We start from the raw sequence: 15000 nt of genomic DNA, 5'->3' as shown, positions 1-15000 counted from the left end.
CTGGGTTCTCTGGGTTCTCTCTCGAGGGGTTGTAGTCGGCCAGAGGCCTTTCGTTTTCTTCGATAGACGATTTGTCAGGGCAAGTCGCTTTGTCAAGACGAAGCTTTTGATTTCTCTCTCTCTCTCTCTCTCTCTCTCTCTCTCTTTTTCTACTCTCATTTTCTTTTTCTACCTCTTTCTATCTTTCTTCCTCTAGCTTGATAGTTAACTTACCAAACGAAAAGTACCTCCTCCTCTCTCTCTCTTTCTCTTTCACGTTTTCTTTCTCTCTCCTTCGTTCTCGTCGTAGAAGGCACGTCTAACGACGTCTGTTCACCCTTCGATCCGGGTTTCCTTCTTAACCGCGGCACTAATTAAAGGTCCGGTATTGTCGTGCCGGTGAAACCACCCTTTTGTTCCTTCACCATCGACTGTAACTCGGCTGAATTCTTTAAGTCGTCCCGCCATGCGATTCCTCTTGCTAACTCTCTGCGATCCTATTGCTACCACTCGCAACCCTATTCCTTTCTCTCTCTCTCTCTTTCTCTCTTTCTCTTTCTCTTTCTCTCCCTTTCTCTCTCTCTCTCTCTCTCTCTTTTTCTGTCTATCTGTCTGTCTCTTTCTTTTTATCTTTATTCTCTTTCTCTCTTTCTCTTTGTCTTTGTCTTTATCGATCCTCGACGTTATACATCAAGAATGACTTGATGGATTTAAGACGAGAAATACCCTGCCACCAGAGAAATCGAACTAAAGTAATACGTATATATAAATAAGTGTATATGTGTGTGTGTGTGTGTATTTTGTGTTTGTTATGTGTATGTGTATATATATATATATGTATGTATGTATAGTTAGTCTCTTTGAATCATCCCCTATTGTCAAGATTGATCAAATCTCTTTTCTTATTTCTAAATCTACTCTTTTTTTCTCTTTCTCTCTTTTTATCTTTTATTTTTTCTCTTCTTCATTGTACTGACAATTGTAATAATCGTCATATATATATATATATATATATATATACACATTTGTCGTATTTATGTGTCTCTTAATGATCTTTCGATATTCATTATACGTTCGATCTATTATTTCAAATAAATAATATAATCGGTATTTATAATAAATTAATAATGGTTAATAGAAATGAGACCTATTTTATCGTAAATTATAACTCATCGAAATAATCATATATAATATTGATCATTTGTTTTACAAAAATATTTATCATCGATCGATAAACATATTGATTGTATAATAAAGAAATAAAAGTAAAGTTTCTTATTTCTAAGTATTTTTTTTTTTTTTTTTTTCTTTTTTTTTTCTTTTTTAATGTATATACATATATACATAATTATTTTACAAAATATTTTTCTTAATGAAAGCTAACGAACGAATGAAACATAATAAGATAAGAAAAATAAATCGGAAAGATAATAAAACGTAAAGAAAAGAAAAGAAGATAAGCATAACGAGAATTCGAAATAGCTGGTTATAATTTGAATAGACGGATATTAAACGGTCTGCAAAATCAATTTACCGAGAGAGAGAGAGAGAGAGAGAGAGAGAGAGAGAGAAAGAGAGGTTAACAGCATCTATTTAAAATCCGAATAGATTATTACCCGGCGAGAAACAGGTGAACTTTCAAACCGGAGGAAACGTAATTTTCATTCATAATTCTGTTCTTGCTGATTCGACCGATAGAAAGAACGAAAGGACGGCGATAATAGAAAAAAGAAAGAGAGAGAGAGAGAGAGAGAGAGAGAGAGAGAGAAAAGGAAACACAATGAAAAAGACAAAGTAAGAGAGAGAGAGAGAGAGAGAAAGAAATGTGTCGACAATCACAGTTGCGAAAGGGTCGATATTAATTAATCTAATTAACGAGACCAATTTAAGATGGAAGTTGACCTCAATGACCTTTTCAGACTCTCTCTTTCTCTCTTATTTTTTTTTTTTCTTTTTCTTTTTTCTAGAAATATGTCTTGAGTGTAGTAAAGTCTCTATGGGGATATCAATTTATCTGAGAATAATTTTAATATGATTTAAATATTTCCGAATGAATTAATTGTGAATCGTACGTATGTATGTATGTATGCATGTACGTATGTATGTATGTATGTATGTATATACGTATGTATGTACGACGTATGTATATGTATGTATGTATCTACCTACGAGAAAATGTATTATCTTATTTGGTCAGGAAAAAAAAGACAGATAGATAGAGAAATAGAGACAGAGAGACAGAGAGAGATAGAGAGAGAGAGAGAGAGAGAGAGAGAGAGAGAGAGAGAGAGAGAGAGATAGAGAGAGATAGAGAGAGATAGAGATAAAGGATTTCTTTTTTACATTTTGTATCCAGTATACTGTAAGATTAAATTGCCTGCAGTTGGTAGTACTCTGTGTCACGCGAACATTTTTCATCGGAAATTAAGCAACGCGCAGGTGGTGGGTGGGTGGGTGGCTGCACGAGGAAGAATTTCTTAATATCAACGATCTCCATGGAATGAGTTCAAAGAGAAAGAGAGAGAGAGAGAGAGAGAGAGAGAAGGAGAGAATGAGGAACAGATAGAAATCGTGTTAGTGAGACAATTCCGAAAGAGTGAGAAATATACGTCACTTAAATTACGATCTTCCTTTATTCCAAATGGAATGAATTAATATTATAAAAGTCTTATTGAATCTTTTCAAGAAGAGAATATGCGATATTGTTCTAATCGGCGATTTTTGAATTTTCCATTATTTCTTCTCTCTTTCTCTCTCTCTCTCTCTCTCTCTCTCTCTCTCTCTGTCTGTCTCTACTTCCTCGCTCTCTCATAATCGAATATAATATATATGTGTATACAATGGAGCAAATCTCTTTTTTATTTTGTAATTTTTATTTGTAGAAATTTGTAGAATAATTAAATAAAAAAATTAAAATAGTCGATCGATTAATATTAATTATCAACAATGATTAACAGATGTAACAGATTCAGATTGAAAATCATTAACATACATTTTATTATTATTATTATTATTATTATTATTATTATTATTATTATTATTATTATTATCATTATTATTATTATCATTATTAATACTATTTTTAATGATGATCTTAAAAAACGTCGATCTCTCTGCTTTTTATAATTGTTGTTTATTTTCGTAAACGAAACTCGACGACGCTATTTCGTAATTATTTATTGATCTAAATATTGTGTCATTGTTGTGTCAAATGATAAAATAAAGCAGATAAAGTTTCTATCCGACCTTTCTTTTTTTTTTTTTTTTTTTTTTATATATATGAAGAAAAAAATTTATGCGTAACCCAAGCCCAAAGGTAAAGTTATTCGGCGTGATAGAAGTTTCATAAATAAAACATATAGTTTCCTTATTTGTATCATAAATTTCAATGTCGGACATAAACGTAATAAATTCAATATATGTATGTACTATTTTTTTTTTTCATATACATATATATATTACATATATATATATATATATTACATCATACGCTGCAGTGTTTTTATTTCATAGTTCGGTACCTTCGTTTGTCATAATTATTAAAGACAAATGATTTGTTTACACTTGTTTTTTTGTTTTCGTTCAATTTATATTCAACGTAATAGTCGTGTAAGTTTCAGGTATATTACATCAAATCTAAAATAGTTTTATAAATAAAAAAAAATACGTCATTTCTTCCTTCGTCTTATAAATTTTAAAAATTGCACGTAAAAACATTTTAAATTCAATAAGTTTACGTATTATATTGATTTATTTTTTTCTTGTTTTTTTGTTCTCTCTTTTTTTTTTTTCTTTCTTTTTAATTTTATTATACATCACACGTCAATGTTATATTAATTTGTCGTTCAATAAATTCGTTTATTATTATTAAATAAGAACAATTTTTTCATATACTTATTTTTCAATTTATATCTCGTAGATTAAGTTCTCGTATAAAGTATAAAAAGTATATGAAGAACGACGAAGTTAAATAAAAGTTGTTGAAAGGTTAGCCTCGAAGCGTTCTATTATGAAATTCTTTGAGAGTAACTCTCTCTCTCTCTCTCTCTCTCTCTCTCGCGTGCGCGGATTAGAGAGAAAAAGAGAGATAGAGAGAAGGGAGAGGGGAGAGGAAAAGAACAGACGTAATCAAAAAGTATCCTCTGAATTTCACTTTCGTCTCTTTGTAACTCGATTAAATTGCCTTTTAGCGTCAATTCGTACGTTGGCAGTTCTTAACCAGGATTCGTCCTTTCCCTTATCCCTTTTTCGAGTCCCTTCGAATTCACTTACGGTTCCCACCCTATTTTATTCTCTCATTCGCGAATATAAAGGGGGCAACTATGAAAGTCGCGAGAGAAACTCGTCAAAAAGGTTTCGATCCTTATAAAAGCAAATTCATTGATGATTATATGTATTAACTATTTTTGTTAGATGGATAGATAGATAGATAGTGAGAGAGAGAGAAAGAGAGAGAGAGAAAATGGGAGACTAAAATTCATTGAATTCCAACGATTCGTGTTAATCGATAAAATAAAATTTTGTGCGCGTAAATATGTATGTATGTGAAGTACTTTTCTCTCTCTCTCTCTCTCTCTCTCTCACTCTCTCTTTTTTTTTGTTCTCTTTTCTTTTTTATTTCATTTTTAATTGGACGAAATCAATGACTCCTCGAGAACTTGAAATTTGTTGAAAATAAATCAAGTATTATAGAGAAACTCGTGCGATTATTATAACTCGTGAGTAACTAAATTTTCTTTTGAATTTTTATTTTTATTTCAACGTGTCATTGAGCCTCGAAAAACGTCAATTTTTCAAAATAAATAAATAATGTCTGTATTCGTGAATTTAAATAATATACTAATTCAATGATAATATTCGTTTTATCGATTTATTCGAACGATATCATTAGGAATATGAAATAAAATTGATATTATTTTTATTAATGCGAATGCTATGTCAGAAAGTGATAACAGAATATATATACTTGGATAGATATGTCCATTAGAAAGAAAAAGAAAACAATGTGTGTGCGTGTATGTGTGTGTTCGTGTGTGTACGAAAATTATGATGTTTAATAACAAATGTATTTCCAATGAATATTGAGTAATCGTAATGTGCAAAATTAATAGAGTTTTAATGAAACAATCAAATTGATTGGGATTTAATGAAGTATATAAAATGACACAAAAAATAAACGATTAATACGAAATATAATAGATTTGACAAATTTTTTCTATAATAAAAATTAATTCACATATTTGTATATTCATGAAATGATCATACTTTATCAAAACAAGAAAAAAAAGCAAAGAAATGAGAGAGAGAGAGAGAGAGAGAGAGAGAGAAATTACAAAACCAAGTGATTTATAAAAAATAAAAAATTTACACCATTGATAATCGAAGATCTATATCATCGATCATTCTTGAATGAATGAAATCAATCCGATTGAATGAATGAAACCAATTATTAATAGTACTTCAGTTATCTATGATAAATAAATATTAAAACAAAAGAGAAAATATGAAATCGATTAAAAAAAAAAAAAAAAAAAAAACTACGCGTTCGTTTGAATTATAAAAACTTAGTTTCTACTTTTTTTTATTTCTTTTTTCCTTCCTTTTTTTTTCTTTTTACCTTTAATATCACACCGTGTGCTTTCTCGAAATTCGCATTTAACGGCTAATCGTTCTCGTGGAAAGGTATGTGAAATTGACAAAAAAAAAAAAAAAGAAAAAAAAAAAAGAAAAAGTAAAAGATTGAAAAAAAGACGAAAAAAGGAACAAAGGGGTAGTGAAGGAAAGAAAATAGAAAAGAGAGAAAAAGGAAAAAGAAGGTACAGATAGACAAGGACGGAGGATAGGAAAAAAAGAAGAAAAAAAGAGAAAGATGGTAGAGAGAGAGAGAGAGAGAGAGAGAGAGAGAGAGAGAGAGAGAGAGACAAAGACATGAGAGGTAGAGGTAGAGGTAGACGTTAGTTTTGTCGAGGGAACATACTCTCTCTTCCGCATAGGGCCGTTTATTCGACGTCGATGGGTTAAATCGTGCGTGACGATGAATGCCACCTCCTCCGCCACCACCACCATCAGCATCAGCTTCACCATCACCACCACCACCATCACCATCACCATCACCATCACCATCACTATCACCAGTACCTTCACCATCACTTTCACTACCTTCACCCAATCGCTATCACCACCTCAGTGGCAGGTCTAGAATCGAAACGAGAAGCGAAGCGTATCTCACTTCGGGAAAGGACCGAAACGGGACGGAAGGGGTGAGAGTAGGGATACGGAGTGAAATTTTTCAAACACGCTACGAATTTTTCCTCTTATGCTCTATACTAACCCACCCCCCCCCCTCCTCCTCTCCCCCGCGGATTTCTCTTCAGATCGACAACGACGACAACGACCACTCCCCCATCCCTTTCCTCGTCACTTCCTCGCTCACTTTTTTTCCCTATACTATGGCACGACCCTTTACCCTACCTATCTACCTTCTACTAACCATCCACCTATCCTCCTTCTACCCTACTCCCCTCCTTCCTTCCTACTCTCGACATTCTCTGAACGGTGCATTATTTCCGGAGTACCGGACGACGATGCTCCTACTCTCTCTCTCTCTCTCTCTCTCTCTCTATCCTTCTCTCAAGCGGTGCATTAATTGACTATAAATTCGGTCTCAACGCATTAATTCGCCTATCTCGAGCAGCTTCCCGTCTACGCCGTCTCATCCCCCATTCTCATTCATCCTGTTCTATATATCTATCTATCCTTCTTCCCTCCCACGTACGATCTCTCTCTCTCTCTCTCTCTCTCTCTATCTTATATACATAAATACACACTCTATGTCTCTCTCTGTCTCTCTCTCTCTCTCTCTCTCTTTCTTTCTATCTAGCTTTTTAAGTGGCTACGATTTTCTCTCTCTCTCTCTCTCTCTCTCTCTCACTCTCATACAAATACATATATAAATATGTATTATCTGTATCTTTCTTTCTGTCTTTGTTTTTCTATTTCTCTGTCTTTGTCTGTCTGTCTGTTTCTCTCTCTCTCTCTCTCTCTCTCTCTCTCTCTTTGAATGCCTGAAGTGAGAAAATCAACTTTAAACGATTCTCTTTAATAATTCTCTTATTTCCGTCGTCAGAATCAAGGTATTCAATCGTCGAAACGTACGTAATTCTTTTATCACATTTCTATAATTTTCGATTGATCCATTTTGAGTACATTTTTGATATACGTATATATACATATATACAAAGAAAGAGAGAAAGAATATATACGATCGATTTTGATTGATCTATTATATCAAATATTAATTTATAACGAATGATGATGATGATTATATTATTTAGATGTTATTACTGTTATTAATAATTCATTTATAATATATTTATAAATGAATTTATATTATTATATAATATATATTTATATTATTATATAATATATATTTATATTATTATAAGATGTACGTGATTAAACTCCGATAATAATTATCAAAATTATTTTATAATAGTACACACATACACGCATACATATAAGTACATACGTAGAAATACATACATACATATATATATATATATATATATATATATACACTTACGTACGATCGTCGTCATTGAACTTACGTTTTTTTTTTTTTCTTTTATTTTTCCAGGTCGAACGCACGACTCGACATACACCCTTTATAGATTGGGTGAAAGACTTTCAACGGGGGCGAGATTATACGTTGAAACTGGAAGGGCTGACGGTTTGGATGCCGGTGGTGAATCTCAAAACACCCTTCACTCTTTTACGGGACCGCCTATACCGCAGGGCGAGGGTACCAGCATTGCCAGAGCCTTTCTTGATGGAAACCATACTTTAATAAGCATCATGGCGAGGATCAATCCGAGTCCCGATTGGTTCGTTGGGGTTGATTCCTTTCAACTTTGCGTCGAAGGAAATTGGGTCGACACCGTAACCGTCGAGGTAACGATCACATCGATCCTTTTTATTTCATTTTATTTTTCTTCTTTTTCAATTTTAGTTTCTTTCCCCCTCCCCCCATCCCTCTCTCCCATATTAATTTCTAAATAGAAATATATAAAAAATTTTGTACACTCTCATTTTTTTTTCTTGTTTTTTTTTTTTTTTTTTTTTTTTTTTTTTGATAAGAAAAATATTTCTTGCAATAATAATAATTTTTGTCGTCGGAATTTTGAATCATAAAAATATTTGATATCAATTTTTTCATTCCAAAAAAAATTTTTCTTTTTTTTTTTTTTTCTTTTCTTTTCTTTTCTTTTCTTTTTTAGAAATACTCGAACAATTTTGAAAATTAATCAACTCTATATATCCATCGATAGATGAAATGAATTATAAAAGTTTGTGATTATTTAGAGATATGAATATATTGTACGAAGAATATCTATAAAAAAAAAAAATATATATATATATATAAAGAAAGTAAAGAAAATAAAAAAAGAATAAAAGAAAAGATTGCAGTTTGTTATGTACTAGTAATAAAAAAAAGAAAAGATACAGAACATAAGGATTTTCAAAGCTTTTTTCTATCGGAAAAAATATCTCGAAGTACTACCAATGGTACATATATACATACATACATACATATATACATACATACATATATACATACATAATATATGCGTATATAATTTAAAGAAAAAAAAAAAAAAAATACGAGGTCACGTCGACGGGATCGTATCGTATATTAAATTTCTTGGAAAAAAAATTTGTCCGAGGCAAAAAAAAGAAAAAAGGAAATAAAAGAAAGAAAGAAAGAAAGAGGAATATTGGAAAAAGATTCGGGAATTGAAGCTAAGGGTTGGTGATTTAAAGGACACTACCACCTCAAGAGAAATATGTTTGTCTTGTCAGAAAATCCACTCGAAGTGGTCCCTCGTCTCATTAAAATACGCAAAAGGCAACCATCGAAGTTTCCTGAGACGAAGAAAGGAAAGAGAGTACCTTTCAATCTATGTATGTGTCTGTGTCTGAATGTGAGTGGGTAGATGGATATATATATATATATGTGTGTGTGTGTGTACGTGTGTACGTGTGTACGTGTGTGCACATGTGTGTGTGTGTGTACTTTTCTTTTCTTTCTTTTTTTTCTTTCTTCAGCTCGACCCTTTGGATGGTGGAACGGATAACGGGTTCACATTTACGGCTGCCAATTGGCCTACGCAACCTCAAGGAATAGCCTACAGAATCACATCCCGGTACCCGGCACATCCCGCGGGAAGCTTCTATTATCCGAACCTACCACGACTACCACCGATAGCAACCCTTACTTTCACTAAGGTAATAAGCATTCTATGAAAATCTTCTCGATAGATATATACATATGTATTTATATAATTCCTTTTTCTATCTTATATGACCTTTATTATCTGTTCAACATTTTTTCTTCTTTTTTTTTTTTTTTTTGTTCCCTTTTTTTGATTGGTTTTTTCTTTTTCTTTCTTTTTTTCGTCATTCCAAATTCATTCGAAAAGATTATTATTACGATTTATTTCTATTATTATATTGTATTGAACTATAAGAATTAAAAAAAAAAAGAAAAGAGGGGGAAAAAAAGGAGAAAGAGAAAACGTGCCCAATAGAAGAATCTTGCCTAACGAAATGAAAAAAAAAATTACAATAAGAAAGAAAGAAGGAAATAAAATAAAATAAAAAAAAAAAAAAAAGAAAGAGAAAAGAAGAACAAAAGGTAACAAAAAAAAGGAAACCTTCAAAATTAAATCATACCAAAATATTCCAATCGTTCGATAATTGAAGTATTCTCAAAAAAAAAAAAAAGAAAAACGAAAAGGAAAAAAAACCAAATCTCTCTCGTAATTTTACGATAATTCTATGAGAAGCAAAATAATATGAAACATTATGAAACGAAGATGAATTTAATTTCTAAAATATTCTATAATGGATGATACCAAAGGTAACATTACAGAAACATTACGCAGAATTTTACAGAAAAAATTGTATAAAACGCAATACATAAAATCATTTATTTCCTAATTAATGATCAAACATCGTTTACATTCGTACATGCATACTTACGTGCACACACACGTATATACACACACATACATACATGGTATATATAATGAAAGCAATGTTCTATTTCTGAGCAGAGAACACGTTGACTTTTCGAACGTTAAAGGTTTAAGGGTGGTAAAGAGGCTTCATCCACTGTCAATATTTATCTATCGGAATCTTGCGAACAGTTACGTAAGATCAACCAACGATACTCACCAACCCCCTCCTTTTATGTCTCGTTTCGTTTCCACACCTGCTACTATATACCTCCTGTCCCCCTTTAGAAAACATTTCCCCAACAACCCCACCATTTTCTCTCCTTCTCTCTCTCTCTCTATCTCTCTCTCTCTCTCTCTCTCTCTCTCTCTCTCTCTCTCTCTCTCTCTCTCTCTCTCTCTCTCTCTCTAATTCTTGAGCTTGCTTCGAGGCAGTCATCCTCCTCCTTATTCCTTAAACCGTACCAACATTGATGCGACAGTCGTGGTAACAGGATTCGAGAGGCACCGACTCGTGTTAACTTGCTAATTATCTTGTCCCCACCTTACCACCCCATCCCTCCCGTTACCTCGAGCCCTTCTATAACTCCTCTATATATCTCTTTCCCTATCTACCATCCCCAACTCTCTCTCCCTCTCTCTCTCTCTCTCTCTCTCTCTCTTTCTCTCTTTGTCTTTCTCTCTTTCTCATACTCTTGCTATGTTTCCCTAAGTATGTATATATATATATATATATATATATATATATATATATATATATATACGTATATTGTATCTCATACATAATGTTAGACCTGGTAGACATCGTCTCTGATACCACTTTGATTTGTGACACCTTCGTAATGAGGAGGAACGAACTCGTGAAGGTTCTAACGATTCTAAACTCTCTCTCTCTCTTTCTCTCTCTCTCTTTCTCTTTTTATCTCTCTCTCTTTCTCTCTCTCACTCTCTCTCTCTCTCTCTCTCTCTCTCTCTCTGTCTGTCTTTCGCTTTCTATCTCTCTCGCGCTAGACTTACTTTAAAGTAACCTACTCGCTCGCTTTAATCCTAACGGTTCACCGTCGTTTACGATGCTAATCCGTTTTATCACACTTTCAAGTGTTTCCTTGTTTAATTATTAGGTAGGAGGGTAGAAGCGTCTCAAGGAAGATTTTAGGGATCGATGAACGGCACTTACAAAATAAGATCTATATTTAACGTTTTCCTTTTATTTCTGTTTGTTTATCCAATGTTATTATATCTATTTATGTATTAGAAAATGTATGTATAAAATAAAAAAGTATATGTGAAATAATTAAAAAATATAATAATAATAATAAAAATAATAATAATAATAATAATAAATTCATATATATATATATATATATATATATATATATATAAATTTCTTATTTAATTAATTATTACTTAATTTTATTTTTCGACAAATTTCATTTATTATGTACATTCGTACGAGAGATTATTAAAATAATTATCTTATATTTATATATACACAAATACGTGGATATCTAAAAAAATACTTTTCCTTACTTGGATATTTTTAATAATTCGACAAAAAAAAAAAAAAAAAAAAAAAAAAGGAAAAGAAAGAAATAATTCGAATGGACGATCGTTGTCTTTTTTCTTTTTTTCTTCTTTTATTTTTATCTTTTCTCATTCTAATCTTCAATTGTCGAATTACAAATGATCAATTTTGATATTATTGCGATGATAAAAAAAATTCGTGATCTATATTCATTAAAAAATAAAAAAATAAAAAGAATCAGAAGAAACGACCGATAAGGAGGGATTTATTGATAAGCTTTTTGTTATATCATACATCCTCTATCTAATATTATCTAATGTCATATATATATATATATATATATATATATATATATATATATATATATCGGTTTTTATTTTCTTTCAAATGATTTTATTGGCTTCTATGATAACCTGCGCATGTAGTAATACAAAAAGATTCGTGGTAACGAATATTACGAAACTCGATATAGATTAATAAATCGAATTGGAGAAATTCGATATATCGTCATGGCATCTCGATGAGGAGATGCGAGTGACTCTAATCGATCTCTAACGGATATATCGAAATGAAAGCTTTCGATTTTCTGATCCTCGATATGATGAAATGACGTTTAACGTTCGACCTCTATTTCCGATAAAAAAAAATATTTAAAAAAAAAGGAGAAAAATTTACTGAATTAATAAATGTTTTTTCAAAGGAGACGAATTTTAAAAAATATTTCAAAAATAAAAAATAAAAAAAAATACAAAAATTAAATGTATCTTTTTTTTATTTTTTTTATTTTTTTATTTTTTTTTCTTTTTTTTTTTAATGAATAATGGTAATATTTTTTTATCTGAAAATGTTACGTATCTTATGACGAAAATAAATAATATAATGTAGTATTTTTTTATTTGAAAATATTTCATAAGTTCTAACGAAATAAATAGTCACAATTGGTATATAGTATTTTTTTTATTGAAAGAAATTTTTCTTTTTACTTTCTATCTGAACGGGGAAAAAATATATCTAAATAAAAATAAATTCTATGTCACTGTATCGTTTTAAAGAAAGAAAAAAAGAAAGGAAACAAAAAATCTTTATTACTTTATAACTGAATAAATAACACTTTAAGAGTACTATGGATTACTTTTGTTCGTTGATATGTTTTTTTTTTTTTTTTAGCTAAATTTCGTAATATTATTAATTAAATTATTATTATTATTAAATATTATTAATATTAGAATGAAAGCTTATTATTTTTCCAATTTGAAAAATCATCGATATAATTAATAACTTTATTAATATGCTTTTCCCTTAAGATAGAACATTTCTTAATATATTATCATTCTAGGATATTATCATCTAAATTTTTATTATTTCGTTATTAGAATGAAATGAAAAGAAATTATTTTCTAATGATCCATGAATATATTATAATTCAGTCATTGAAAAGACAAAGAAAAAAAAAAAAAAAAAAAAAAAAGGAAAACTTTTTTAGGCTACATCATTTATCATTATCATTTGGTAAATCAATTTGTAAATAATTATTTGAATGCTGGCAATCCGTTGTGTTGGATGAAAAAATTTTGCGAAAAATAAATTTCCCAACATTTCGAAAAATTCTCTACACACATGGATCTTTTTTTTTTTTTTTTTTTTTACACGATAGATGCGTACAACGATATCAAAGAGAGGAATGATATAGAAAGAGTCGTGTAAAAATTGTCTTACAAAAAAGTATAACATTTGTTTTAAACCAACGCAAATTATACAACAATAACAACAATAAAATAAAAGCAATTTGAAATATAGAAATGTGTTCGTTAAAAGATATTTTATTAAGAAAAAAAAAAAAAAAAAAAAAAAAAAAAAAAAAGGGAAAAAAAATCGTGTAAAATTCGTCAGAACAAAAAGTACAGCATTTGTATTAAACTAACGCAAACTATAAAAAGAAAAAAAAAGAAAAAATAAATAAATAAAAACAAAAAATATTTCAAAATATAAAAATGTATTCGTAAAGAGAAACGATTTTATTAAAAAAAAAAAGAAAAAAAAAAAAAAAAACAAATTTAAAAGAGAAACAAAAATTAAGATTTGTCGAAGGAAACGAAGAAATCGATTAAAAAAAAAAAAAAAAAAAAAAAAAAAAAAGGAAAAAGAAAGAAAAGCACAATAGAACGAACAATCGAAAAATTTTCTCGAGAAAAGAAGAGAAGGAAAAAAAGAAAAAAAAAGAAAAAAGAAAACAAAGAAAGAAATACGTAGGATGCTTTTTCTGAAAACTCAATTACCCAATTACTTTGACGTTTTTGCGATTTTTTTTTTTTTTTTTAACAAAGTCGTGCAATTGTTAAATCGTTAAACAAAAAAAACAAACAAACAAACAAAAAGAAAGAAAGAAAGAAAATCAAAAAACAGAAAAAGAGAAAGAAAAAGAAGAAGTAATCCTATATAACAAAAAAAAGAAAAAGAGAAGAAAAAAAAAGAAGAAATGACCGTGTATAAAAAAAAAAAAAAAAAAAAAGGAAAGAAAGAAAAAAAATGTTAAAAAAAAAAGAAGAAGAGGGGAAAAAAAAAAAAAGAAAAAAGAAAAAGTCTTCTGTAAGGTGGTGACACAATGTTGTCCATCTAAATTAATCCGATAAAATCCGATTAATTAATTAATTCGATTTTAACGATCGCATCGTTAACGTTGTTAAAAAGTTTTAAACAACGCTAAAGGGAGAAGAAGAAAAAGAAGAAGAAGAAGAGGATGATAAAGAAGAAGAAGAAGAAGAAAAAACAAAAAGAATAAAAGAATGAAGAAATTCGCAAGGCCATAATCGGGCTCGTTGATGGCTCACCACAACCGGTTGGTGATGGTTGGTGGTGACTATTGGGCTCGATCGCGCCGTTAATTCGTACCCTGAGGGACTGTTTAAGCGACGGGTAACACGTGAGTTAGTATAGAGATAAGAGAGGGGCGGAGTCACGTCGGTAAGCCAAATCGGCACCGTGAAGAGGATTAGCCAGATTAGGCCGAAAGCAATAGGGGTTGCCAACTGCAGGACTCTCACTCAGTGCACCCTTACAATTACATATATGTACTTACACGTATATACTACACACACACACACACACACGCACATATATATATATATATACACTTATATATACGTCTCAACCCTTCTCTCTTTCTCTCTCTCTATCTCTACGTATCTATCTATCTATCTCTTTCTCTCTTTTTCTCTTTCAATGGATTTCAACATCAATGACGTCCCACAATGTCAAAGATAAGGAAGGGACACATGACCAACTTAACGAAAGACGAATGTCGATTCGACCCTTCCACGTTATATTGTGAGATGTCCATTGAAAGACACACGGTTAGAACGCACATATATATATATATATATATATATATATATATATATATATATATATATATATATATATATACATGGGTACGAGATAGTGCGTGTCTTCTCTCTCATCTTAAATCTCGATCGTCGAAAA

General features: G+C 30.5%; 1 protein-coding gene across 7 annotated transcripts in view; it reads left to right on the top strand.

Annotated features, from left to right (window-relative positions):
- Positions 1-15000, top strand: part of LOC124947503 — a 195053-nt gene that overhangs the window by 136791 nt on the left and 43262 nt on the right. For all 7 annotated transcript variants that reach the window (XM_047489741.1, XM_047489740.1, XM_047489734.1 and 4 more), the window contains exons 4-5: positions 7616-7929; positions 9085-9264. In XM_047489741.1, the coding sequence (XP_047345697.1) occupies positions 7616-7929; positions 9085-9264 (494 nt within the window). The remainder of the gene's footprint in view (positions 1-7615; positions 7930-9084; positions 9265-15000) is intronic.

Source organism: Vespa velutina, chromosome 3, assembly GCF_912470025.1.
Source record: "Vespa velutina chromosome 3, iVesVel2.1, whole genome shotgun sequence".
Classification (NCBI taxonomy): domain Eukaryota; kingdom Metazoa; phylum Arthropoda; class Insecta; order Hymenoptera; family Vespidae; genus Vespa; species Vespa velutina.
Note: the sequence above shows the minus strand (reverse complement) of the source record. Positions and strands in the feature narration are given on the sequence as shown.